At 46.5% G+C, this 26,984-nt stretch overlaps 3 protein-coding genes across 14 annotated transcripts in view; all 3 read left to right on the top strand.

Annotated features, from left to right (window-relative positions):
* LOC143784331 (endoribonuclease YbeY-like) overlaps positions 1 to 4,381 on the top strand; it is a 46,715-nt gene extending 42,334 nt beyond the window's left edge. For 6 of the 7 annotated variants that reach the window (XM_077272493.1, XM_077272494.1, XM_077272496.1 and 3 more), the window contains one exon: positions 2,513 to 4,380. In XM_077272493.1, the coding sequence (XP_077128608.1) occupies positions 2,513 to 2,608 (96 nt within the window). In that variant the 3' untranslated portion in view covers positions 2,609 to 4,380. Of the gene's footprint in view, positions 1 to 2,512 lie in introns of all 7 variants that reach the window. The other variant, XM_077272498.1, reaches the window with a different exon arrangement.
* A 3,735-nt stretch (positions 4,382 to 8,116) lies between these two features.
* Positions 8,117 to 26,984, top strand: part of LOC143784330 (lanosterol synthase-like) — a 34,066-nt gene continuing 15,198 nt past the window's right edge. The window contains exons 1-12 of one of the 3 annotated variants that reach the window (XM_077272489.1): positions 8,117 to 8,269; positions 8,586 to 8,745; positions 9,055 to 9,193; positions 9,825 to 9,933; positions 13,317 to 13,438; positions 13,561 to 13,657; positions 14,247 to 14,382; positions 14,596 to 14,704; positions 15,023 to 15,141; positions 20,353 to 20,460; positions 20,530 to 20,627; positions 22,377 to 22,404. In XM_077272489.1, coding sequence (XP_077128604.1) covers positions 8,214 to 8,269; positions 8,586 to 8,745; positions 9,055 to 9,193; positions 9,825 to 9,933; positions 13,317 to 13,438; positions 13,561 to 13,657; positions 14,247 to 14,382; positions 14,596 to 14,704; positions 15,023 to 15,141; positions 20,353 to 20,460; positions 20,530 to 20,627; positions 22,377 to 22,404 — 1,281 coding nt within the window. In that variant the 5' untranslated portion in view covers positions 8,117 to 8,213. Of the gene's footprint in view, positions 8,270 to 8,585; positions 8,746 to 9,054; positions 9,194 to 9,824; positions 9,934 to 13,316; positions 13,439 to 13,560; positions 13,658 to 14,246; positions 14,383 to 14,595; positions 14,705 to 15,022; positions 15,142 to 20,349; positions 20,461 to 20,529; positions 20,628 to 22,376; positions 22,405 to 26,984 lie in introns of all 3 variants that reach the window. The other 2 variants (XM_077272488.1, XM_077272491.1) reach the window with 2 other exon arrangements.
* LOC143784329 (uncharacterized) lies at positions 15,324 to 20,352 on the top strand. Of its 4 annotated transcripts, XM_077272487.1 has the most exons (4): positions 15,325 to 16,973; positions 17,068 to 17,771; positions 17,895 to 18,005; positions 18,453 to 20,352. In XM_077272487.1, exons 1-4 carry the CDS (start codon positions 16,142 to 16,144, stop codon positions 19,089 to 19,091), a joined length of 2,286 nt encoding a protein of 761 aa, XP_077128602.1. In that variant the 5' UTR covers positions 15,325 to 16,141; the 3' UTR covers positions 19,092 to 20,352. The 4 variants fall into 4 exon arrangements, with proteins under 4 accessions (XP_077128601.1, XP_077128599.1, XP_077128602.1 ...); XM_077272486.1 differs by having other exon boundaries at positions 15,324 to 16,973; positions 17,068 to 18,005; XM_077272485.1 differs by having other exon boundaries at positions 17,895 to 20,352.

The following is a 26,984-nucleotide window of genomic DNA, read 5'->3' as shown; positions in this document are numbered from 1 at the left end:
CCTTTTTTTTTTTTTTTTTTTAAATTAAATGGTGGGTAACTGCAAATGAAGAAGTGGGGAGGGGTGAAAGGAGGCTGCACATGATGGAATTTTGGGGGTTAAAGGAGGCTGCACATGACGGAATTTGGGGGGGTTAAAGGAGGCTGCACATGATGGAATTTGGGGGGATAAAGGAGGCTGCACATGATGGAATTTGGGGGGTTAAAGGAGGCTGCACATGACGGAATTTGGGGGGTTAAAGGAGGCTGCACATGATGGAATTTGGGGGGATAAAGGAGGCTGCACATGTTGGAATTTGGGGGGTTAAAGGAGGCTGCACATGACGGAATTTGGGGGGATAAAGGAGGCTGCACATGTTGGAATTTGGGGGGTTAAAGGAGGCTGCACATGACGGAATTTGGGGGGTTAAAGGAGGCTGCACATGATGGAATTTGGGGGGTTAAAGGAGGCTGCACATGATGGAATTTTGGGGGTTAAAGGAGGCTGCACATGATGGAATTAGGGGGTTAAAGGAGGCTGCACATGATGGAATTAGGGGGTTAAAGGAGGCTGCACATGATGGAATTTGGGGGTTAAGGAGGACTGCACATGATGGAGGAGTTGGGCTGCACATGATGAAGTGGGGGAGTTGGGCTGAACATGATGAAGTGGGGGTAAGGAGGACTGCACATGAAATGGGAGGTAAGGGGGACTGCACATGATGGGGGACTCGTAAGCTTGCAATCTATGAGGTTGCATAATAACCAATTATACAGTATATTGATTGTGGGTGGACCTCTGTATTCAGATGTGTAGTGTAGAAGAAAGGGAAAAAGTGGGGAATGTGCTCTAGATAACTGTGTTTTTTTTTATGCAGAGGCGAGTCCTGGCTGGAAGAAGCGATGGCGGTCTGTGCTGCATGAATGAGAAAAGCAAAGATGAAGGACTTCAGCTAGAGACGTCACTGGTGAGTCAGTGTATTACCTGTGCACTGACACTATACACTGTATACTATATACAGAGCTCCTGTATATAATGTCACTGGCAGTGGTGATCACTGTATTACCTGTACACTGGCACTTTTTACAGAGCTCCTGTGTATAATGTCACTGGTGATCCCTGTATTACCTGTACACTGACACTATATACAGAGCTCCTGTGTATAATGTCACCAGTGATCACTGTGTAATTGGGGGGTGTGGATGTGGAGAGGGTGTGGCTGTGGAGGGGGCGTGGCTTAACATGCAAATTTTCGACGCGCTACGCGCGCCACCTATTCCCCTCCCTTCTTCGGGGGGGGGGGGGGGCCTTTGCTCAATTTTGCTATGGGGCCCTGTGAAATCTATGTACGCCCCTGGACAGCGGGGAGAGTGTGCCGACAGCGGCACACTCGAGCGGCCCACTACTGCCACCGGCCCTTCTGGCATTTGCCAGAACTGCCCGATGGCCAGTCCGGCCCTGCATGCGCACCGCTCCCTTGGCCCCTGGCTTCGTGCTTGATAGGGGCAGTGTGCTCCTGCATGATTGACAGTACAGACTAGTGGTATAGTCCTGTAATTGGCCCAAACTGTGTGCTCCAATGCTGCAAGCAGAAGCAGCTTTGCCTCCGTACCATTTGAAGACCGTAGTTACACTGAAACTTCTGGGACCCGGAGCTATTAGAAAGAGGTTGTAACCACTGCACATGCTCGGCCACCGTTGCTAGATTGCATTGATGGTCAGTAAACAAGGCAACAAGCAGTAAACAAAAAAATGAAAAATCCTCTTTGCAATTTTGCTCATTTTTACAACTTTACCCATTAATAAAGAGAATGGACCTTTAAAGACGTCTCATGTTTGATAATGGTCAAAACGGCAAAGTGCTTGTAAAAACAAGAAACTTTGCAATGTACGTCTTATTCTCCGATATCAAGAACGGGTGAATATTTAGTTATACAACTTGCTAGCACCACTCTGAAGTTGGCAGGATTGCTGGATCTGGGCAGCTTTGGTGTCCCTGCCATACCATGCTGCAAAGACAAACCTGTCTGTACTAACAGCACGGGAGAGAGCAACGTTCAGGCCAGTGATGCAAACATGCCAGTGGTGTGAACTGTCAGTCTTCATGAGCACACCATTACACGAGGCAAGCAGGAAGGCTGAAGGCAGGGAAGCGGTGCGCCCTGGCAGACAGAAGATGTGCTAGTAGTATTTGATATTTCTACTCAGGATTTGAGGTCATGCAGCAGGTTTTCATATCAGGAGGTGGCCTATTATGCTAAATATTTTCCATTCCATCCTGTCCACTAAAGAAAATGTTTGCTGCTGATCCACAAATACGTGGCCGTTACAATGCTGCTTTTATTGTTGAACTGTAGTAGCAAGGTCTTCTGGCCATTGGGGATACCTGTAGTCTCTGTGACCTGTATATTATGGTTTGTTTGTTTTTATAAAGGAACACTAATATAAAAGTTGACCCAAGGATTCAGATATTTAGGATTAATCTATGTTAATAAATGCTAATTGTTTTCATATCATTTGTTCACTTTAACAGATGTTTGAGAAGGAAAGTGAAGTTCTAATGGAGATAAACCGAGTTACTGGATCTGCACTTACGCCACTGACTTCAGAGCATTATGACCGAGAATAATCTATCACTTCCATGTCATGGGGTGCACAGATGGCAGAGAAAGCACAAATGGAATATTTGCAATTATATTTGTTTATATGTTTTCCCTGAGTTTCCTCCGGTTTCCTCCCACACTCCAAAGACATCCTAATAGGGAATATAGATTGTGAGCCCCAATGGGGACAGTGATGATGTCTGTAAAGTGCTGTGATAATTAATCGGCTGTGTAAGTAAACTAAAACAAATTATGCATCAATTATAGGACATGAAGGTATGAGCTAACTCGATGATCCTGTACTTGTATACTTCCACAATTTGTGTCCCAGATGACTGCCTAATCCAACATTACTAGTTGAATGCAATATTGGAAGCATTTCCCTTGAGATGAGTTCGTTTATTAACATTACGAACAACAAAGGGGGATTTTGATAATGTCCTGACTGTAAATTATCATCTTTGCAAATCTTATGGTGGCCTTACCTTACAATGAAAAACAATTCTGCGCACTGTGGTAGCTTGTTGTCCAGAGGTACGCCACAGGCAAAATGAGATACAGGATCTAAGTAAACTTGGACAAGAGTTTATGAAAATCAGAAATGAAGAGAAAGAATAGTAAAAATACAAAATATTGTCCTGGGAGCAATAAGACTTAGGCAGGGGTGACACAAGTGTATGTATAATCGTTCGGTTTTCATCCAGAAACCTCAGATGATTTTCCTTGTGTCCCATTTTTACATCCGTGTGCGATCTTTTTTCGGACATTTACATTCAAAAATGTATATGATCAAATACCGTTTCCTAGGTTAAAAAAGTCAGGTGAAATACGGATGTTCTGTATAGGATCCAATTTTTTTACACACCCATAGACTTAAATAGGAGACAAATGGAGTCTTGGAAGAAAATAGCTAATTCTTTAATTTGTTTTTCACACGGACACTCTATCACCTGAATAGCCCCAAATTTGTGACAACAATGACATTACTGATCCTATCTTTTGGGTATGGAGGTCTTTGACTCACTGTGCAGAAAAGTCTCTCTACCTGCTAAAATTATTCTTCAATCAGCATCAGACTACAGATTTATCCAAGTCTAACTTGACAAACAACTCATCACCTTGATAACTTGATAAAAAATAATTTCATGGGGTTGTTCACCGCTGGGGTCAATGTTGTTGTTTTTTTTTATTTGGGGTTAAAAATCACTTTTTCAATTCGGCTTCATTCAAAATGTTGCACTTTTTTACTTTTACAGGACAATCATTCTTGTAGATGTCTTAAATAATCCAAAAAGGCCTTCATCAGAGAAAGTAACTTTGCAGGAAGTACAGGGGTTGGACTGCAGAAGACTGGGGTAAAGTTATTTCCTCTGATGAAGCCCCCTTCAGACTGTTTGGGACATCTAGAAGAATGATTGGGGAAGAAAAGGCGAGCGAACAGGAGTTTCACCTTAGAACACTGCTATGAATAATGAATGGTAGACATCCTCCTAGAGCAAGTTCTCCCAATGATCCAGGTGGAATTTAGGTGATGAACAATGCTTTTCCCAGCATTTCACAAAGAGAAATGTGCTAACTGAGAGACTCGGGGAACAAAACATTGAAATTTTGCGCCAATGGCCAGGAAACTGCAGAGATTGAAAATCTGTGATCAATCCTCAAAAATCTGTCACAATTCCTCCACTCAGTGAGTGATTTCTATGCTGTCCGATGGATACTGTGTCAAAACTGTAAAGCGCTGCGGAATATGTTAGCGCTATATAAAAATAAAGATTATTATTATTGCTGGAGTGTCAGTGTATTGATTGACAGGTCAGCTGTCCAATCTGTGATTAGGAGGTGCGGGACTTTCTCCAGGTGTTCAGTGTTCTGGAGATTGTCCCAGCCTATTTACCTGATCTGTCTGCCCCTGATCCCTGTAGTTTGTGCTTCCTGGTGAGTGTTAGCCTGATTTTGTTGCCTAAGGCCAGTGTCACACTTGAAAGTGCAATGAGAGAAACTTGCATCAATACCCGGTACTGTGGCCGGCACTCAGGAGCGGAGAGTTCAGCTGTATAGATATACATGCAGCCGCACACTCTGGTCCCGAGTGCCGGGTATTGATGCAAGAGACTCGCGCTGCATTCACAAATGTGACCCCGGCCTAACCATTTGAACTGTGTTCAGAAAATCCCTTTGTCTCCTCCTTTTGCGTTGATCCGCTATTTCTTGTTATTGACCCTGGACTGTGACCTGACTTAAGGTACCTTCACACAGAGCGACTTAACAACGATAGCGATCCGTGACGTTGCAGCATCCTAGATAGCGATATTGTTGTGTTTGACACGCAGCAGCGATCAGGATCCTGCTGTGATATCGCTGGTCGTTGCTGAAAGTCCAGAACTTTATTTGGTCGTCAGATCGGCGTGTATCGTCGTGTTTGCCAGCAAAAGCAACGATGCCAGCAATGTTTTACAATGGTAACCAGGGTAAATATCGGGTTACTAAGTGCAGGACCGCACTTAGTAACCCGATATTTACCCTGGTTACCATTGTAAAAGTAAAAAAAACCACTACATACTCACCCTCTGATGTCTGTCACGTCCCCCGGCGTCCGCGCTGCTGCTCAGAGCTTCCTGCAGTGAATGTGTCAGTGCCGGCCGTAAGGCAAAGCACAGCGGTGACGTCACCGCTGTGCTTTAGGGCCGGCGCTTACACAGTGCAGGGAAGCTGAAGGCGAGGGACGCGACAGACACGGCAATGTAAGTATGTAGTGTTTGGGGTTTTTTTTACATTTACACTGGTAACCAGGGTAAACATCGGGTTACTAAGCGCGGCCCTGCGCTTAGTAACCCGATGTTTACCCTGGTTACCTGGGGACTTTGGCATCGTTGGTCGCTGGAGAGCTGTCTGTGTGACAGCTCCCCAGCGACGCTGCAGCGATCGGCATCGTTGTCGATATCGCTGCAGCGTCGCTTAATGTGACGGTACCTTTACAACTTTGTCTTTTCCCTTGGTTATGTACGTGCTCTCTTGGTATTGACCCCGCAATCTCTGACTTTTCTGCCTCACATTCTTACCGTGAGAAGTAACTAAAGTCACAATAGCGAGTGGACAAACAAAAATTGTGAAAAACTTCAAACACTGATTAGACAAGATTGTGTTGTCAGGATTTGGCCCAGAAGCTGATATCCAGACTCCTGGACGAGTTGCAGGAGTTTTGAAAAAGTAAGGGACAACGCTGTATACCGGTATATTGAGTCTTTGCCATTTGTCAATAAAATATTATACACTTTTATGAAGTTCTTGTAATTGTTCTTCAGGAACTATAGATACATCTGACTAAAAGGTCTAAAAACACTGAAGTAGCAAAATCTGAAAACCAAAATTTGTGTCGGTCTCAAAACATTTGGGCCTGACTGTTGAAAACTAAGTCAGAGCTTTCTGATTCTCCGGCTCAAACCTTAGTTCTTCTACAGCTATATAAATGATATGACATAGCTATGTATAGAGCTCAACTTAATTTTTGTGCTTTACTTCTTATTCATTCATTTTTGTTGGATGTGTTTTATATATGTTTCTCATATTTTTTGGCCTTTTCTACATGAACTTTCTTGCAGTTTGTAAATAAAACTGAAGAAATGTCCAATTTGAATCCGATTTGGGAAGTGAAATCATCCATCTTAGACCGGGGTCACACTTACCAGTGCAATGCAAGAAACTCGAGCCTCAATACCGACAATCGAGACCGGAGTGTGCGGCTGCGTGTATTTCTATGCAGCCGCACGCTCCGGTCTCGAATGAATTGAGGCGAGAGACTCGCATGAGTTTCTCAGATTGCACTCACAAGTGTGACCCCGGCTTAAGTCATTAGATCTGCGAAAAAAACAGACTAATGTTGGATCCTAGTGCTGTTTGCTTCACTTGTTTTGTTCTCCCAAAAAAATGTAATTGAAAGTTGTTGCTATCAGAAGGTGGGCATGAAAAAAAAATAATTGAAAGCCAAATTAGTCTGCGTCCTTACAAGGAATGAGGAATTGGATAGAGGATGACTTTGTCTCTGGGGGTCCTGAATGGAGTGAAGGAGCCCAGCTTGGTCTCAGCTCTGTCTCTGGGATTGTTGGAGAAAGCAGAGCACAACGCTCGCTTCTTCTGGCAGTCCTATAGGCAATGAGTGGAGCAGAGGATGAGAATTCGCACCTCTGCTCCATACAAGAGGGGGCTGCGGAGCCCTTTTCTTAGGGATTCCGAGCCCCTTTGTAAGACCGGGGTTACACTTGCGAGAAACTCGCACGAGACTCACGTCTCAATACCTGGCACTGCCGCCGGCAGTCGGGTCCGGAGTGTGCGGCTGCATGTATTTCTATGCAGCTGAACGCTCCAGTCCGAGTGCTGGCGGCAGTGCCAGGTATTGAAACGCGAGTCTCGTGCGAGTTTCTCGCAAGTGTAACCCCAGCCTTAATCATGTGGTTTGACTCCAGCCCCGTGATTTTCTCCCTCCTTCCCCTACAGCTTGCACCATCTGTGCCAGTATACGTCGAGTTCCTATAGTAACGTGGCACGCACCTATGATAAGATCTTTTCAGGTCAGGCACCTGTGCACGGCCGGAGTATTGAGGTAGCAGGTGCACGCTGCTACCACTCACTGTATAGGATTCTATCCACATTTCCGATTGTGTTCAGCTCTTCTGCAGTAAGGTGCCTTAATCCCAACACAGCTCTGCTGTTCCTGGGTGCTGTGTGCACATACAACTCTGCTACAACCAGGAGCTGACAACCAACTTATCTCTGCTAATCCAAGGAGCTGTCTGCACACTTGTATGGAGGTACTTGTCCGCCTTCTCATTTCAGCTGATTCACAGTGCTGTCTGCACACTCAACTCTGCAGCATCAAGGTATCCAACAGCCTATTTGTCTGCTGTTCAAGGTGCCGACTGCATTCTTAACTCTGCTGCATCTAGCACTTCCAGCTGTGCTGCTCCTCTTGCTGCCTTGCACATCCAGCTCTGCTAGTCCTCGCTATTCACATGCTGTCCGGTGAGGCCAGTCCACTGAATCATCACCTGGCACAACGACTTAGTGGCTCCACCTCTCCAGGTGAGCCCATAACACCCATTTTTGAGGGTCCCACTTGTGGGACCTATGGAAGGAGGAGAACTTTTATTTTTAGGAAGGACCCTTTCAGGGTGTATGTCACCTACTGAGTGTCAGGGTGTTATAGAAGGGGCTAACACGTTCCTTTCACTCTGCATACCATCCGCACACTAATATGAGGTCGTGCTGTAATTGTCAATGCTATCACTACACAAAGCCGCAGCTTCTCCGTCTCCCGACAGCTCTGACCTCTCACTACGAGACCAGCTGCACAACTACAGCAGCGACAGCGCTGGAAGGAACACGCTATTCCATATTTCTCATCACCCATTGGCTGGTAGCTGATGGCCCCGCCTACGTGTATACATCTATCTGCGCCGTGATTGGTTCCTGCTGCCTCTGCTCATGTCAGGATAGTGTGACGTAAATCTGGAGGCGTGGTGTTGTCTGGGAAATGTAGTCCTTTACTGTAACACTTACTAGGGCTTGGGGAGCTTCAAGAACTACAAGTCCTAGAATGCTTTGCGTTTAATGCAGTAGCCACTTTGGTTTTAAAGGATGGATCTATCGTTAGACTGTAACCAGGTGAAGCGCAGAGAAATGAGTGAAGGAACGTGAGTATTAGGCAGCTGTATGGGGACGGTCCCTGGAATCTCTGCTGCATAGGCATATGGGGGAGCACAGACTGTAGAAAAGCAAACTTTACAAATGTGCTGCCTGATCTAACACTATTGCATCATATAGCCTTGAATAGAATCAGTTTTTGGTGCTTACAGCCCCGGAGTGATTTTGTAGTATTCTACTCATGTCATCACTCCTGCTTATAAATGGGAGTTGCTATTTATGCAGTTGTCCGATATTTTAGTCCACGTACTGTAGTCATTGTAATGAAAGAAACCTAAAAAGTAATTTTGCAATGTTTTGTTCCAGGCGTCTCCGCAGAAGGGGGGGTCCGTACAAGACCGATCCAGCAACAGACCTCACACGCTGGCGCCTCTCGTGTACGGAGGGCAGGCAAACCTGGCGCTATGTGGAGGGAGAAGATCGCCCACAAACTGCCCTGGAGGCGCACTCTCTGGGGCTGGACCCGGTACATAAGACTACTTAAATTCAGCCCGTATTATACGCTAAGGATTTTAGAGCAAAAAAATGATCCAGTATTAAAATCCCTTTAAATAACTATAATATTATTTTATTATTAGAAAGTGAAACCCTCCCTTTAACTGCAGGAGAGCAAACACCAGGGGTTGTCCACCTCTGGGGACATTTTTGTCATTGCCGATCTGCTTTGAGCGCAGCCCTGTGCCCGGCGTTCATAGCAGATGAGCTGAATGTCTGATCTGTTCTAGGATCTGTAAATGGCGCTGATCATCAATAACGCGGATTTTGCTTCCTGCAGAACGAGTTTTTTAAAGACTTACCCAAGGCGCATACGGCCCACGATGGAGCAGAAAATGGACTAACTTTTTATTCTGCCTTACAAGCGGAGGATGGGCATTGGGCGGGGGATTATGGCGGACCACTGTTCTTGATGCCAGGTGAGGCTTTTCAGCGACATTGGACCACTATGACTAGATCTGTCTGCCATAGAATATACTCACGGTAAGTCCTCCTTCAGACTTCTCATAAGAGTGCTATCAGTGTTTTCCACGGATAGCGCTCGCACCTACAATAGTGAATGCGGTCAGTCATATGTCCGTGATTTTCCGGAGACCGAGTGCAACAACTGTGATCTGAGTGTCTGATCATAAACAGCACGGCAAGACTAAGGCTGCCGTCACACTAGCAGGATTTGGTCAGTATTTTACATCAGTATTTGTAAGCCAAAACCAGGCGTGGGTGATAAATACAGAAGTGGTGCATATGTTTCTATTATACTTTTCATCTATTTGTTCCACTCCTGGTTTTGGCTTACAAATACTGATGTAAAATACTGACCGAATACTGCTAGTGTGACGGCAGCCTAAGGGTCCGTAAAAAAAATGGCCAGCAGTTAGATGACATCCGAGTGTGGTCTGTTTTTACGGAGTGTTATGTTGGAAAAGAATATAGAAAAACTGATGACACTTGGATGAAACTCTGACCAAAAATCACTGATGAAACTTGGTCAGTTTTTCATGTATGTGAAAAAAACTTGTGAATGTGGCCTAAACCTGTGACACTTTTTAGGTCTCCTTATTGTATGTCACGTGACACAGACACCCCTCCCTGACGCTACCAAGAAGGAGATGGTGCGCTACCTGCGATCTGTGCAGCTACCTGATGGCGGATGGGGCCTGTGAGTATCTGACTGACTTCATATTTTGTGATCACCCATGCCGCATACATAAAGCAGGGTGCAGAATCTATGTGCGCTGTATATGCGCACAGTCAGACAGCCGTATAAATCGCACTGAGATCAGACTGCAATGCATGGACTGGCCGGTGACTCTCCCAGCCCGAGCGTGACAGGTTCATGTATTTCTATGCAGCTGTCACTCTCAGGTCAGGAGAACTGCATTCTGTCCGAGCACTGAGGTGCAATCTCTGTCCGATCTATACGGCCATCTGACTTTGCCCTTTGTATGTATAAGGGTATGTGCACACGTCTTTTTGGGGTCTGCGGATTTTTCCAAACCGCAGGTAAAAGGCACTGGGTTTTACCTGCGGATTTCCTGCAGAATTACTGTGGATTTATTTCGGATTTTGTGCGGATTCCTATTGTGGAGCAGGTGTAAACCGCTGTGGAATCCGCACAAAGAATTGACATGCTGCGGAAATGTAAACCGCTGCGTTTCCGCACGTTTTTTTCCGCAGCATGTGCACTGCGGATTGCGTTTCCCATAGGTTTACATTGTACTGTAAACTCAGGGGAAACTGCTGCGGACCCACAGCTGTGGAAACGCAGCTAAAACCACAGCGTGTGAACATAGCCTAATTGTGCAGGATACCTTTAGGCCGGTTTCACACGTCAGTGTCTTCAGTACGTGTGGTGACAGTTTCCTCACGTACCGGAGACACTGACACACGTAGACCCATTAAAATCAATGCATCTGTGCAGATGTCATTGATTTTTTGCGGACCGTGTCTCTGTGTGCCAAACACGGAGACATGTCAGTATTCGTGGGAGCGCACGTATTACACGGACCCATTAAAGTCAATGGGTCCGTGTAAAACACGGACCTCACACGGACATTCTCCGTCTGCAGTCCGTGTGCGTGCAGGAGACAGCGCTACAGTAAGCGCTGTCCCCCCCACATGGTGCTGAAGCCGCCATTCATATGTTCTCTGCAGCAGCCTTTGCTGCAGAGAAGATATGAATAATAGTGTTTAAAAGACAGATCTATGTGTCCGCCGCCCCCCCACCCCCTGTGCGCCCCCCTGCTGGTCAGAAAATACTCACCCGCGTCCCACGTTGGCTGTCGCTCCTTCCTCTCTGCCCCGCGGCTTCCACTGTATGCGGTCACGTGGGGCGGCTCATTTACAATCATGAATAGTCGGCTCCACCCCTATGGGAGGTGGAGCCGCCTATTCATGACTGTAATCGCGGCCCCACGTGACCGCATACAGTAGAAGGCACGGGGCAGAGAGGAAGGAGTGACAGCCAACGTGGGAGCGGGTGAGTATTTTCAGAACAGCGGGGGGGGGGGCGCACAGGGGGTGGGGGGGCGGCGGACACATAGATCTGTCTTTTAAACACTATTATTCATATCTTCTCTGCAGCAAAGGCTGCTGCAGAGAACATATGAATGGCGGCTTCAGCACGATGCAGGGGACAGCGCTAAACTTTAGCGCTGTCTGCACGCTCCGTGTGGTACCCACTCGCCACACGGGTGGCACACGTGTGCTGCACGTATGGCCTACGTGAGCTCACGGGCACACGGACACGGATAACTCCGGTACCGATTTTTTTCCGGTACCGGAATTATCTGGACGTGTGAGACTGCCCTTAAGGTTTACTTCTAGGTTTATCTAGACCGACTGTGAGAGCACTAGCCAAAGGTTAATTGACAAGTTTCCAGAGTATTTATTTATTTTTTTAAACTTTGCATTACCATTTAATTTTTAAACAGGTATTTTGTTTGTTTATTTGTTTGTTTGTTTTTGCATTTTCCTTTATTTTTTTTTCTCCCCTTCTTCCAAGAGCCATAACTTTTTTTTTCTGTTGGATGGACGAGTTATAGTTTTGATTGGCATAATTGAGTTAACTGTATAATGGCTGAAAAAACGGGTAAAATAAAATTTCAAGTGGAATGAAATGGTGAGAAAAAAAAGCAAAAAACACAAATGTTTGGGTTTTACTGTTTACTGCATTAGGTGTGTGGGAAAAAATGACTTGACATTGATTCCTTAGGTCAGTACAATGACAGTCATACCTAGCTAGTATAGTTCTTGTTTTGTTTGTTTGTTTTAGCAGATTTAAATTTATATATATATTGTTTTCGATTGCTATTTTCTGATGCAAATAGCTTTATTTTTCTTCTGTGAGGACTTTTTTTTATGTATTGATTAGCGAGCCATAGTATTTATTGAGGTATGTATGATTTCTTTTCATTGCATTTTGGGGGGGAAGGCATGGTGACCCAAAAAATGTCAATTCTGTAGCTGTGGCAACCCCCAATCACATCGCGATTGGTGATGGTATAGGCGTGTATTGGCAACCAAACTTTTTCAATGCCGCTGTCAACGACATATACTGTATATAACAAAGCCAGCACCTGCCCTGTAAGGAACGGACTTCTACACGTTCACCAGCACATGAAGCAGCCGCTGATTGGCTGCAGTGCTCACGCGGCATAACATTAAGTGAGCCCTAGGAGACCTGATGCTGCTGGAATGGCACTGGTTAGTAGATGCTTTTTTATTTTATACTGGGAAATATAGCAGCTGAGAAGGGCATGTCCGAATGGTGGACAGCCCCTTTAATGAGTTCTTTTTAGACGTGGATTTGGTCGTGAATTACTTCTTTTTGTTTTTTGTTTGCCAAAAATCAAATTGGTAATTATAGATTCTATGGGTTTTTTTTCTTTATTTATTGAGTTAGAAAAGAAGGAAAGAAATACAATCACAAGGCACTAACTGTGCCAAAATGAAGAAAAATCACGATGAGAAAGTAGTAACCATAGACAGTGTTATCATTTCCAAGGATCTGGCACCCAGACTAGGACCTCATCATAAAACATAGATTGAAGGCAGAATATTAATTCCCTAAACATAATCTGGGTCAAAGTGATCTAAAAGCAACATATGAGTAAGTTCAGAAGAAAAAGAGAGAGAAGCAGAAGAGAGAAAGAGAAGAGAGGGAAGGTGGGAGGGCAGGAAGGAGAGGTGAAAGGTGGATGTATGTAAGGATGGGGCTAGAGAAAATGCGGATTCAGTTATCCCCAGTTAGAGCCAGATATTCACCACAGGATCTAAATTGCAGCCAGTAAAACCAAGATTTATAAAAACGTTTGTTATTGATTGTAGAGGTCAGGTCCTCCATAAGCGTCACATCATTCACCTTGGCAAGCCCTTGGAAGATTGTTGGGGTGGCGCCTTTTTTTCCATAGTAGAGGAATACACGCTCTGGCAGTCGCGATTAAGTGTCTCAATATTGAGTTCCTGTGTATTTTTAATGGTACATGACAATGATGGATATTGGTTCTATGTTCCCGTAGTAAATAACTCTCCTAATCGTAGGCATATTGAAGACAAGAGCACTGTATTTGGCACGGCTCTCAGTTATACCTCTCTGCGGCTTCTCGGAGTGTCGCAGGATGATCCAGATATGACCCGTGCTCGCAACAATCTTCACAGTAAGGGTAGGTTCACACGAGCTTTTAACTTTAGCACATCTCACACTTGCCGACCATTTGCAGCAGATAGTCAGTATCTATATATATTTTTTCCATGTTTGGTCTAATGCATCTTACTTTTGTTGCAGGTGGTGCCATTGGGATTCCTTCTTGGGGGAAATTTTGGCTAGCTGTGCTCAATGTGTACAGTTGGGAGGGAATGAACACGCTGTTCCCGGAGATGTGGTGAGTTTCTTTTAGAATTATTCAGACCTGATATGACATTATTGGTGGCTGTGACCACCAGAAAATTATCCATACCTTTATTAGTGGGATATACTAAAAGTCATACGACTATGGGCCTGGACCCCTGCATCAAGTTTCAAGCAAATTGGATTTCTTGCACTTAAGTGTTCGGCAACGCCAAGGGTGCACCGCACACCGGTACTGGGTGTGATCAGTCATTTTCAGGCTCCCTTCAAAAGGGTTGTCCACTATTCCGACATCCCTCTTCTGAATCCCTATGTTCCCCCCTTGTAAAATAATAACACCTATACTCCCCTCCGGCGGTGTCGCTCTCCCGGGGCTCACGTGACGTAACAATTAGACATGGGTGCCGACACCGGTTGAACGGCTCCAGCACCGGAGGTGAGTATAGGTGGTACTATTTTACAAGAGGGAAACATAGGGATTCTGAGTAGTGGACAACTCCTATTAAGCAGCACTGCTCTGCGTCACATTTAGTCACCGCCTGTCTCTTACTAACTATCTTGCAGGGACAGTGATGTGAATTCTCCTTTACTGATTTTCTCTAACGTCCACCATTGTCTTGTAGGCTTCTTCCCCAGTGGTTTCCGGCCCACCCCAGCACCATCTGGTGTCACTGCCGTCAGGTTTACTTGCCCATGAGTTACTGCTATGCTACACGTCTGAGGGCCTGTGAGGACGACTTGATCCGCAGCTTGAGACAGGTAAAGGCATAACAAGAACTTGTATCTAGCAAACAGGCAATCCCTGCATGTGTTACAGCTGTCGAACAGCCGTGAGACATGCGTCCGCAAGGAGTCAAACCTATTTTTCGAGCACTCCGAAGACACTCTATTAGCACTCGAGCATGTTCAGATAACACCTTACCCGAGCACGTTCACTCATCACTAGTATCTCCACATCTGCTTCTCATGCAGGAGCTGTACGTGCAGGAATATAGCAGTATAAATTGGCCCACGCAGAGGAACTGTGTTGCTGCTTGTGACCTGTACACACCGCACAGCGCACTGCTGGACATTGCTTACGGTAAGAGGCACTGATTATGGTCAGAATGTTGAATGTAAGCCCGCGATGGCAGTGTCCTCGCCCCTCTGTATCAGTCTGTAATTGTTAGTTTGCTCACTGTAAGGGATGTCTGTAATTTGTATGTAGCTCCCTCTCATGTACAGCACCATGGAATCAATGCTGCTATATAAATAAATAATAATATTAATAATAATAATGTGGCATTTGCACCTATGTAATTCTGCAGATATATGTGGCTGCACAATAACGACATTTTTTAGCTATACTCTAGATATAGTATTTTATTTTGATCAGTAATTTTTGCCCTTTTATTCACAGTCCTGCTGAATATATACGAGTCGTACCACATTCCCGCCCTTCGCCGACGTGCGGTGCATGAATTATACGACCATGTAATAGCAGATGACCGGTTTACAAAGTGTATCAGCATTGGTCCAGTAAGTGTCATGGAAACATGAGTTATTTTACTCTTCGCCACGACAGCACCCCACTGGAGAGAGGGATCCGCCCCGCAGGAACAGGAAACCTATTGAGAAATAAAAGGGGGCGGTCCGCCTCTCCTCCTCAGTTTAGGTTTCCTGTTCCTGCGGGAACGACAGGACTTCCGAATGAGAAAGCATACCTGGGCTTGCATGCCGCCTGCACAGTATCCGCGAGAACGGCAGGGGCTGCGGCTCAGAAGCAGCGTCGGGGGAGTTCCGTTAGACGGCTCCCCCCTCGTCTGATGGAGCGGGCAGACGGCCGGGTCCGGGAAAGGCCGACCGGCGTCCTTCCCAGCGTGCGGTACGGCAGCAGGAGCGGGTAAGATGACCTTCCATCGCGGCCCGGCGTTGAATCCCGGGCCGCACACGCGCCGACCGCCGCAAATACAGGCTACCCCGGAAGTGGATCTTGGACTTCCGGGGCGCCTAGGCCGGATCCAGGGCAGGGGAGCGGCACTGTCTGCGCATGCGCGAAAAAAAAAAAAAAAAAAAAAAAAAAACGTTTTGGCGCTCTATTTAAAGCGCTCACTAACACTGAAACGGCGATGCAGAGATGTCATCCCCAGGTGCCATGGACCCTACAACCGGAGTTCCAGTACCCCCCGCCAAAGATCACGCCAGAGGATCCTCGGACACCGCTCGTAAAAGCGACGGTTCCAGAACAGGATCTCGGCCTTCTGATCCGGTATTATTTGCTTCACTGGGTGAGTTGTGAACTCTGCCTATTAAGCTAACGCTGTCTCCCTATCTCTCTCTTTTCCCTTTCTCTCTCTACTTACACGCTTAGAGCAAAAAACGACAAAAAACGAAGCACAGGGAATGTGCCTTGTGTAATCAGCCCCTCCCTGACTCATACCCCAAAAAACTTTGTGAGGACTGTGTTAAAGAAACAACACAGGGGGCAGCAGTGTCCATTACGGACCTACGGGCCATTATTAGAGAAGAACTAAAAAACATGACCCAGGAAAAACCGCGTAGTTCTAAATCTAAAACACCGACACTTGTGTCAGACTCCGACAGTGACCAACCGATACTGTCAGATGCCTCCCTATCATCATGTCCAGCGTCATCATCCTCATCAGAGATTGAGGGACGCTCATGTTTCCCCTTAGACAGTGTGGACAACTTGGTAAAATCCATTCGAAATACCATGGGGTGTGAGGAGTCTAAGGGTGCGCAAACCGCGCAAGAAATAATGTTCGCAGGTTTGGCAGACAGAAAGAGGAGATGTTTTCCGGTTATTCCAGCAGTGAAAACATTAATCAAAAGAGAGTGGGAGAAGCAAGATCAGAGAGGCTTTTTACCCTCAGCCTCAAAACGCAAATATCCGTTTAGTGACGAGGAGCTTCTTACTTGGACCAAAGTCCCTAAGGTCGACGCGGCTGTAGCCTCTACCTCCAAACAATCCACTTTACCTGTGGAGGATGCGGGACTATTGGTCGATCCTTTGGATCGTAAGGCTGAATCATCCCTTAAACGTTCCTGGGAAGCGGCTACAGGAATATTCAAACCTGCAGTAGCCAGTACTTGCGCGGCCCGGTCAATGATCATCTGGATTGATCAGTTAGACCAGCAAATTGAAAAGAAAAGCTCGAGAGAAAAACTAAGAGCAGCCATCCCCTTAATACGAGGAGCAGCGGCCTTTCTGGCAGACGCCTCCGCCGACTCACTCCGTTTGGCAGCAAGATCTGCGGGCCTTGTAAATAACGCAAGAAGAGCTCTATGGATGAAGAGCTGGAAAGGGGACGCGCAATCTAAATCTAAAATATGCGCAATCCCATGTGAGGGTGAGTACCTCTTTGGTAAAACCTTAGATGACATACTCAAAAAGGCAAAGGACAGGAAGAAAGCCTTTCCTGAATCCTCTATTCCCTTTTACAGGAGAGCCTTTAAGAGGAGGCCGTTTGGCAAAAGGAGGCAAACAGATAGGTCTACAACATGGACCCCTAAGGACGACAAGCAGAGAGGTACCATGTTTAGAAGACCCAACCCCCCAAAAGACAACAAATACTGAGGACATACCAGTTGGGGGCAGACTTAAATTTTTCACCACCCAGTGGGAGAAGATAACATCTAGCTCGTGGGTCTTAAATATCGTCCGAGATGGAATTAAATTAAAATTCTCTCGTGTGCCCCACGAGTCTTATATTATAACAACTCTCAGCTCGCCTATACAGCAACAGGCTCTAGAGCTTGAAATTCAAACCCTAATATCAAAACGGGTCCTAGTCCAAGTACCGATGGGACAGGAGGGTAGGGGATTCTACTCTCCCCTATTCCTAATCTCTAAGCCCGACGGTTCTTTCAGAACCATCATAAATCTTAAAAAACTCAATTCATTCATTGAAAATTATACATTTAAAATGGAGTCCATTAGGTCCACCATAAAACTCCTCTTCCCAAACTGTATGATGGGGGGCATTGATCTAAAGGATGCTTACTATCATCTCCCCATTCATAACAGATACCAAAAATTCCTCAGAGTGGCGGTGAAAATCAACAACGAGGTTCGTCACTTCCAGTATGCGGCCTTACCCTTCGGCCTCTCAACAGCGCCGAGGATCTTCACCAAGATAATGCTAGAGGTGATGGCATACCTACGCCAGAAGGAAACTTTGATAGTGCCCTATCTGGATGACTTTTTGGTAATAGGAAATTCAGTTACTCAATGTGCTGATCGTTTGGCTCACGCAATTTCCTCCCTACAGGACCTGGGCTGGATAATCAATACCGACAAATCCAGACTCACTCCGCTTTCCCGTCAGGCGTTCTTGGGGTTCCAGTTAGACTCCATATCTCAAAAGTGTCTCCTGCCGCAGGTAAAAATCCTACTGATCAGACACAAAGTCCTAGCCGCAATAAATAATCCTCGTATATCCCTAAGACAAGCCATGTCATTATTAGGGTCTCTTATCTCTTGTATACCAGCAGTGAGATGGGCTCAACACCATACCCGAGTACTACAACATCAAATATTACAAGAGGATAGACGGTTATTTGGTCACCTAAATACAAAAATAACCTTATCTCAGGAGGTTTTAACTTCCTTAGAGTGGTGGCTAGACTCAAACCATTTGTTGAGTGGGGTTCCATGGGTAATAACGCCATCTCACACCATAACCACTGACGCCAGTCCTCATGGATGGGGCGCTCATATGGGGAACGATTATTGCCAGGGATCATGGAGCATGGAAGAAAATTGCAGCTCCTCTAACTTCAAAGAACTGAATGCTGTAAAATACGCCTTATACCATTTCCTCCCACAGATTCGGGGGAAAGACGTCAGAGTCCTGTCCGACAACACCACCACAGTGGCGTATCTAAATCGGCAAGGAGGTACACGATCAGAGACTCTGATGTCTTCTGCTACGGAAATCTTAAATCTAGCAGAAAGTCACCTAACATCCCTTACTGCACTGCACATAAGGGGAGCAAGCAATCAGCAGGCGGACTTCTTAAGCCGACACACCCTGAGGCAAGGAGAGTGGTGTCTAAACCAGCAAATATTTCTGGACATAATATCTCTTTGGGGCCGTCCTCAGATAGATCTTTTCGCCACAAGGAAAAACAGAAAAGTCCGGAGATTTGCTTCTCTATCTCCAGCGGATCATCCGGACATTCTGGACGCTCTCCAAGCCCCTTGGCAGTTCAGTCTGGCGTACGCGTTTCCTCCGATCATATTGCTACCTCAAGTTATACGCAAAATCAGGGAAGAAGGGGCGAGAGTTGTACTCATAGCTCCATTCTGGCCCAAGAGACCATGGTTTTCATGGCTACAGACCATGTCGGTCTCAGATCCTTGGGTCCTCCCCTCAACGCCCAACCTTCTCTTCCAGGGTCCGTTTTTCCACCCTCAGGTGGACAATCTCCACCTGACGGCCTGGAACTTGAGAGGCAGATGCTAAGATCGAGAGGATTCTCGGGGGGTTTAATTGATACGCTTCTCCATAGTAGAAAACCCTCCACCACAAAAATCTATACAAGAGTATGGAGAAAGTTTTTTCAATTCCATACATCTACCAACTCATCAGAAATTCCGATACATTCTATCCTGGAGTTTCTTCAAAAAGGGAGAGAACTAGGTCTAACTGTAAACACCTTAAAGGTTCATGTTTCAGCACTAGGAGCCCTCTATGGCCATAACATTGCGGGGGATAGATGGGTATCCAGATTTATTACGGCCTGCGAAAGAATGAATCCAGTTATCATACCTAGAATTCCACCCTGGGATTTAAATTTAGTCTTACAAGCCCTAACAGACTCTCCATTCGAGCCGATAGACTCAATACCAATTAAATGTCTATCACTAAAAACGGCCCTCTTGGTAGCACTGACTTCAGCTAGGAGAATCAGTGACATCCAAGCACTCTCTATAGATCCACCTTTTTTGTTAACCTTTCAGGATAAGTTAATTCTTAAACCCGACCCTTCCTACCTACCCAAAGTAGCGAAAAAATTCCACAGGTCACAAGAAATAATCTTGCCCACTTTCTTCAGTAATCCCTCCACTCCTGAAGAACAAAAATATCACACTCTAGACGTCAAAAGAGTAGTGTTAAAATACATTGAAAAGACCAGTAGCTGGCGACAGAGTAGGGCTCTGTTTATTTCCTTCCAGGGTGTCAAGAAGGGTCATGGAGTAACAAAAAGCACCTTATCCCGGTGGATCAGAGAGGCTATCAGACTGGCTTACTCCGCGAGGAAAGAAAACCCTCCGGAAGGCATAACGGCACACTCTACCAGAGCGATGGCATCCTCCTGGGCAGAGAGGGGAGACGTCCCGATTGAAACTATATGTAAGGCGGCAACGTGGTCAAATCCTTCTACATTTTATAACCACTATAGGCTAGACCTATCGTCAACTTCTGACCTAGACTTTGGCAGGACTGTCCTCAGCACGGTGGTCCCCTCCCTAGGTGATGGTCTCTGAAAGATCTCCAGTGGGGTGCTGTCGTGGCGAAGAGTAAAAAGCCGGATTACTCACCGGTAATGCTCTTTTAGTGAGTCCACGACAGCACCCTCTTACATCCCTCCCTATATTAATATAATGCATATTATTTGAGTAAAATCCTTTTAATCATAAGCAAATAAGTTTAAAGAATGAAATAAATGATATTTGCCTAACACTGGCGGTCCTCCGGGTACTCTGAAATCAAAACTGAGGAGGAGAGGCGGACCGCCCCCTTTTATTTCTCAATAGGTTTCCTGTTCCTGCGGGGCGGATCCCTCTCTCCAGTGGGGTGCTGTCGTGGACTCACTAAAAGAGCATTACCGGTGAGTAATCCGGCTTTTTTTTTTTATTAAAAATGTCTGGTCTTAAAAACAAATCTTCTTGTTTCACAGATCTCTAAAGTGATTAATATGCTGGTCCGGTGGCATGTCGATGGACCAGAATCTCCTTCATTTCAGGAACATGTAGATCGCATCCCTGATTACCTCTGGTAAGTAGTGATTCCCCACCCTGGGTCGAGTGTTATGATCCGGTGACTTTGGAGCCGCATGAGACTTTCTCAGGAGAAGTGGAATCTGTGCTGACAAACCCTGAACTTAACACCGCAACTAGAAGTAGCCGTGGGGTGTGCCTAACAAACCCTAGACACCTCGACACAGCCGGAGGACTAAATACCCCTATAGATAGAAATAGGAATACTCACTTGCCTCAGAGCAGAACCCCAAAGGATAGGCAGCCCCCCACAAATATTGACTGTGAATAGGAGAGGAAGGACACACACAGAGAGAAAACAGATTCCAGCAAAAGAGGCCACTCTAGCTAAACAGGGAAGGATAGAACAGAATACTAAGCGGTCAGTATTAAAACACTAAAAATATCCACAGCAGAAAATACAAAAAGTTCCACAATCTAACTAAAGACATGGAATGTATATCTGCAACTCCTGAGAATCCAGCAAGACTGAGAAATCACTGACACAATCTAAGCTGGACAAAAAAGGCACTGAATAGCACTAAATCATAAACACACGGCATGTGTGCCACGAACACCAGACACTTATCTTTGTAGATTTGGCAGCAAGGCAGAGGAACCAGGCAAGGAAAAACCTCCAAAAACAATGGACAACTGGCAAGGACTAATGAATCCTGCTAACCTAAATACCCCAGTCAGAACTGCAATCAGCAGAAACACCTGACCAGGGCTGCCACTCAGAAGCAACTGCATTACCACCTACAACCACCGGAGGGAGCCCAAAAGCAGAATTCACAACAGCCGAGATACAGGTCTTAGTGCTCGTGTTCTTAATAAGATCCTATGATTACAGCAGCCTCTGCATTATATGGGCATGTAGGTCATAGGAAGCTGAATATAATGATACCTTGATATCTGCGATCTGATGTCTTATTCCTGAGAAATCCACAATTTTCTTAGGTGTAAATGAGCTGTTAAGATCTATGGGCCGGACATAGATCTCCCTGAGAATCTGCCTCCAGGGCTTGTTTTAAATAGATGGGGGTATTACCAGTGTGACGTGTAATGGTTACCAGTGTGACGTGTAATGTCCGTTCTCTGCTCTCCTGATCTCACTGCAGAGCTGTGTGTGATTATACCTGACACATCTGCAGGTTCCTCTCAGCTTCAGCTTCCATCTCACAGGCAGACAGTATTGCAATACAGCAGAGCTGTGAGAGCTGCAGCAAATGTGTAATAAGACAAAGTTCAGTTCTACTGTTCTGTGTTAGTTACACTGGTAACGCTCCCTGCCATTCAAAATTAATCTCTGGAGGCAGATTCTTATGCAGATCAGTGTCCGGCCCATAGCCTAGAACAGCTCCTTTACATATAAGAAAAACGTGGATTTCTCTGGAATAAGACATCAGATCACAGATATCAATGTATCATGTTATTCAGCTTCCTATGACCTACATGCCCATATAGACGGCTTAGGAGGGTGGATCCTACTGACAGATTCTCTTTAATAACATGTGCATTGAGAGGAAGAAGATATCTGCAAGTGCGACACACACAGCTGAGCTGTGAAGGGAAAGGCGTCTCAGGTACTGCACATGGGGACCTAAAACTATTGCACCTGTTTTCTTTTTTTATTAGAGCTAGATGTTACTGTACAATGTAGCATAAGAATTCACCTCGAAAAAAAAATATTTTATTTTATGCTGCCACATGTAACTGAAACTTAGTTCCTTTCTCCATTTTTCTTTAAACAATGATCTTCTTGCAGGCTCGGATTGGATGGAATGAAAATGCAGGTAAATGAATTCTTTTTAATCTTTTCTTCTTCCTATACACTTGGAAAATAGGAACTAGACAACCCTTTAGTAATGGGCACAGGGTGATGAGAAAAAAAATTTCTTTATCGCCTCTGTAATAATTATAGGGGATAATTCAGGAGACTCTTTGCGTGGAACAAGACAACAGGACACAGTTTTATAAGTGGTAAAGTTTATATTATCACACGGTGATTCAAGCAGGTGCAGAGAGAAACTCAAGTCCACAACACTTGGTCCAAATAATAAACGCAGCTTAGCAGTCAATAGGAAACTTCAGAGTTAGATGCAAACAAACAGAAAGTCTATGAAGCACAGTTATACTTGAGGAAACTTGACACGAATAGATCCTTGACTTAGTCCAGACACAGATAGATATGCTATTAGGCAGTTCAAATCATATCTTAGCTCAACCAGGGAGGCCTGGTTAATAGTCTCAGGTTTTGCAGAGCAGAAACAGCTTACATGTCCAGCAAATGCAGATGGAAGTAACACGAGCAGCAGATGAAGGAGGATTACTGAACACTGATGTATGCAGCAGGAACTCAGAGCAGAGTGGCAGGATCTCCAAAACAGGTTCACAGGAGCAGGTGCAAGTGCAAGGCCAGGGAGTAATAAGGAGCTGGATGCAAAGCAGAATAATCTAGCACAGACTGAAGGCTGGGGTGGAGTTTTATAGCAGGAAGACAAGTGCACATGAGACCAAAGACGCCATGTTGGAAAAGGGCAGTAATGCACAAAAGGTAAAAAATGTTCAGAGTCCTGACAGCCTCTCATTGGGGGACACAGGAACCATGGGTGTATGCTGCTGCCACTAGGAGGCTGACACTATGCAAATAAAAAAGTTAGCTCCTCCTCTGCAGTGTACACCCCACCGACTGGCATTATACTCTTCAGTTTAGCTTAGTGTCAGTAGGAGGTGGACACGGGTGTTTCATTAGACCCTTATCTACCTCAATGTGTGTCGTTTCTTTTCAGGTTTTTCCGGAGGGATACAGGGTGAACAGTCACACCTGTAGTCCCATAATACGGACTATGAGTACGGCGTGTACTGCCACCTCGTATCCTCATAGATCCCTCTCCAGGACCAAGAGCCTAGCACACCAGCGTGCTTAGAAGTCCGGTCCTGGCTCCGTCCCCCACCCACTCGCCCACCAGAGCCTGTCGGTTGGAGGGGAAGAGGACGTCCATCACAGTTCCGTGGACGTCTCATTCCCCTCAGGTTAGTGTTATGATCCGGTGACTTTGGAGCCGCATGAGACTTTCTCAGGAGAAGTGGAATCTGTACTGACCGCAAACCCTGAACTTAACACCGCAACTAGAAGTAGCCGTGGGGTGTGCCTAACAACCCTAGACACCTCGACACAGCCGGAGGACTAAATACCCCTATAGATAGAAATAGGAATACTCACATGCCTCAGAGCAGAACCCCAAAGGATAGGCAGCCCCCCACAAATATTGACTGTGAATAGGAGAGGAAGGACACACACAGAGAGAAAACAGATTCCAGCAAAAGAGGCCACTCTAGCTAAACAGGGAAGGATAGACCAGAATACTAAGCGGTCAGTATTAAAACACTAAAAATATCCACAGCAGAAAATACAAAAAGTTCCACAATCCAACTAAAGACATGGAATGTATATCTGCAACTCCTGAGAATCCAGCAAGACAGAGAAATCACTGATACAATCTAAGCTGGACAAAAAAACACTGAATAGCACTAAATCATAAGCACACGGCATGTGTGCCATGAAAACCAGACACTTATCTTTGTAGATTTGGCAGCAAGGCAGAGGAACCAGGCAAGGACAAAACCTCCCAAAACAATGGACAACTGGCAAGGACTAATGAATCCTGCAAACCTAAATACCCCAGTCAGAACTGCAATCAGCAGAAACACCTGACCAGGGCTGCCACTCAGAAACAACTGCATTACCACCTACAACCACCGGAGGGAGCCAAAAAGCAGAATTCACAACAGGGGACATCCAGGCCGGCAGCAACCTGGTATCCGTTTTCTCGTCTGCCGTGAGTAGCTTTGCACTGCAGACTGACACCCCCCTCTGCCCCACTGTCCCTTAACCCACTCGCATTTTCTTCAGGGACCTCTTCAATATGTCTAACTCTAAAGGGGGCTGCTCTTGTCCTCCTACTTCTTCCTCTTCTGCCTTAGTCAAGTACTTTGCATGTTCGTGCTGTAACAGCAAACTTCCCTCAGTTCAGTCCTCTCCGCTCTGTCAGGCCTGCAGCAACCCGATTGTTCCCACCGCCCAGGATCCCCCGGCCGATCCGCCCGAGAGTGATACCCCCATCCCAGGCTGGGCTTCCTCTCTGTCACAATCGGTGGCCGATCTAACACGGGTGTCTCAAACCCTGGTGTCCGTGCTGGACCGATTAACTCTGCAGACCCCCGCAGTAGCCAGCGGGTCGCAGGAGCCTCCGCCCAAGCCTTCCTTGATTAGCCGCAAAAGGTCCAGACAGGAACGTCGGTCTGAGTCCTCTTCTCGCTCCATCTCGCCACTCGGTCCTCTGCGGTCGGCGTCCTCCCTCTCCTGAGTCAGGCGAGGTGTTCTCTGATGCGCTTTCGGAGGATGTTTCGGAGCTGGATTCGAACCAAATCGCTACCATGAGGGATATCGTTCAGAATCTCATTGGAGCGATAAATCTAACCTGTGGCATCAAGGAGTCCTCTACGGAACCCGCAGATCAGGCGGTTTCGTTTAGACGGGCTAAACCACCTTCCAAGTTTTTCGCTCCTCACCCGGAATTCGAAGAGATTCTGACCAGAGAAAGAGAGAACCCAACCAGACGCTTTCAGAGAGGAAAGCGACTTGGCGTTTTATATCCCTTTTCTCCGGAGCTCACTGCTAATTGGACTGCTTCTCCTTCGGTGGACCCTCCAGTTTCCAGACTGTCCACCAACACAGTCCTCCCACTGTCCGGCGGAGCATCTCTGAAGGATTCTAACAATAGAGTCATAGAATCTTTCGCAAAGTCAGCCTTTGAAGCGGCCTCAGCTAGTCTTTGCCCGGCCTTTGCTTCCACTTGGGTTTCAAAATCCATATCCAAATGGGCCAAACAGCTCCGTCAGGGCATTCTGGACGGGGTTCCATCTGGACAGCTGGTGGAACTTGCCAACCAGATTTCTCACGCAGGTGAATATCTGGTCTCCACCTCCCTGGACGCTGCGTCTTGTGTGGCTCAGGCGTCCGGCAACGCGGTTGCCATCCGCCGGACCGTTTGGCTTAAGGCCTGGCAGGCGGATTTGTCTTCTAAAAAGTCCCTTAACAGCCTGCCTTTTCAGGGGTCTCGTCTCTTTGGTTCTAAGCTGCACAAAATCATTAAGGACGCTACAGGGCGCACAAGTTCCCTTCTTCCCCAGGCCAAGCCTCGTCGCCCTCCTCCTAGACATCAATTTCGGTCTTTTCGGCCTTTTTGTCGCTTTGCGGCATCGAATTCCTTCTCCCAGCAGCAACAGAGGCCACAGGCACGTCAAGAGAAGAAGACGGTATCCTTTAGGCCCACTCCTTCCTGGCATCCTCGCTACTCCCAGGGTAGATCTTCCAGGTCCAGGACTGGAGGAACCACCTCGGCATGACTCTCGGCTAGTCGTCAGCCCACCTCCCAGGCTGGGCCGCCGTCTCCTCTTCTTCAGGGACGTCTGGATCTTCTCAGTAGAGGACGCATGGCTCAGGGAAGTTGTATCCTCGGGATACAAGATAGCGTTCGTTTCACGACCCCAGGATCGTTTTTTCGAATCCCGATCTCCAAGAGATCCCACTCTAGTTCTGGGTTTCTTTGCAGCCATCACTTCTCTCCTCAAAGCCGGGGTAATTGTTTCCGTCCCAGAAAAAGAACGGTTCACAGGTTTCTATTCAAACCTTTGTGGTACCGAAAAAAGACGGCAGGGTGCGTCCCATCTTCTGATATTCCCGGGACATCACCGATACCTGCGCTTTGCAGTGCTTCAGGAACATTTTCAGTTCGTCGCCCTGCCATTCGGTCTTGCAACCGCCCCAAGAGTTTTCACGAAGATCATGGTGGCGCTGATGGCCATCTTGAGGGTCAGAGGCCTGGTTCTGTTTCCATACCTTGACGACATCCTCATCAAGGCTCCGTCCTTTTCTCAGGCCCACGAAAGCCTGTCCATCGTTCTCGACACCCTAGCCCGTTTCGGGTGGCTGGTCAACCAGAAGAAGTCCTGCCTTATTCCTTCTCAGCGCATCATCTTTCTGGGCATGCTCTTCGACACTCGTCAGACCAAGGTCTTTCTTCCCGAAGACGAGATCCATTCTTCGTCGGGACATACGCGTGCTCCAGGGCTCTCGGTCTCCCTCCTTCTGTTCGACCATGAAGGTTTTAGGGAGGATGGTAGCAACATTGGAAGCAATTCCCTTCGCCCAATTTCACTCGCGACCTCTTCAGCAAGCCATCCTGTCTCAGTGGAGCAGGTCTGTCTTCTCCCTGGACCGCCCGATCCGACTCTCTCCCCTGGTCAAACAGTCTCTCAACTGGTGGCTCACGTCACCTCTCGTCTCCCAGGGCAGGTCCTTCCTTCCAGT

The sequence above is a fragment of the Ranitomeya variabilis genome, chromosome 7 (assembly GCF_051348905.1).
Source record: "Ranitomeya variabilis isolate aRanVar5 chromosome 7, aRanVar5.hap1, whole genome shotgun sequence".
Lineage (NCBI taxonomy): Eukaryota > Metazoa > Chordata > Amphibia > Anura > Dendrobatidae > Ranitomeya > Ranitomeya variabilis.
This window is presented reverse-complemented; position numbering and strand designations above follow the sequence as displayed.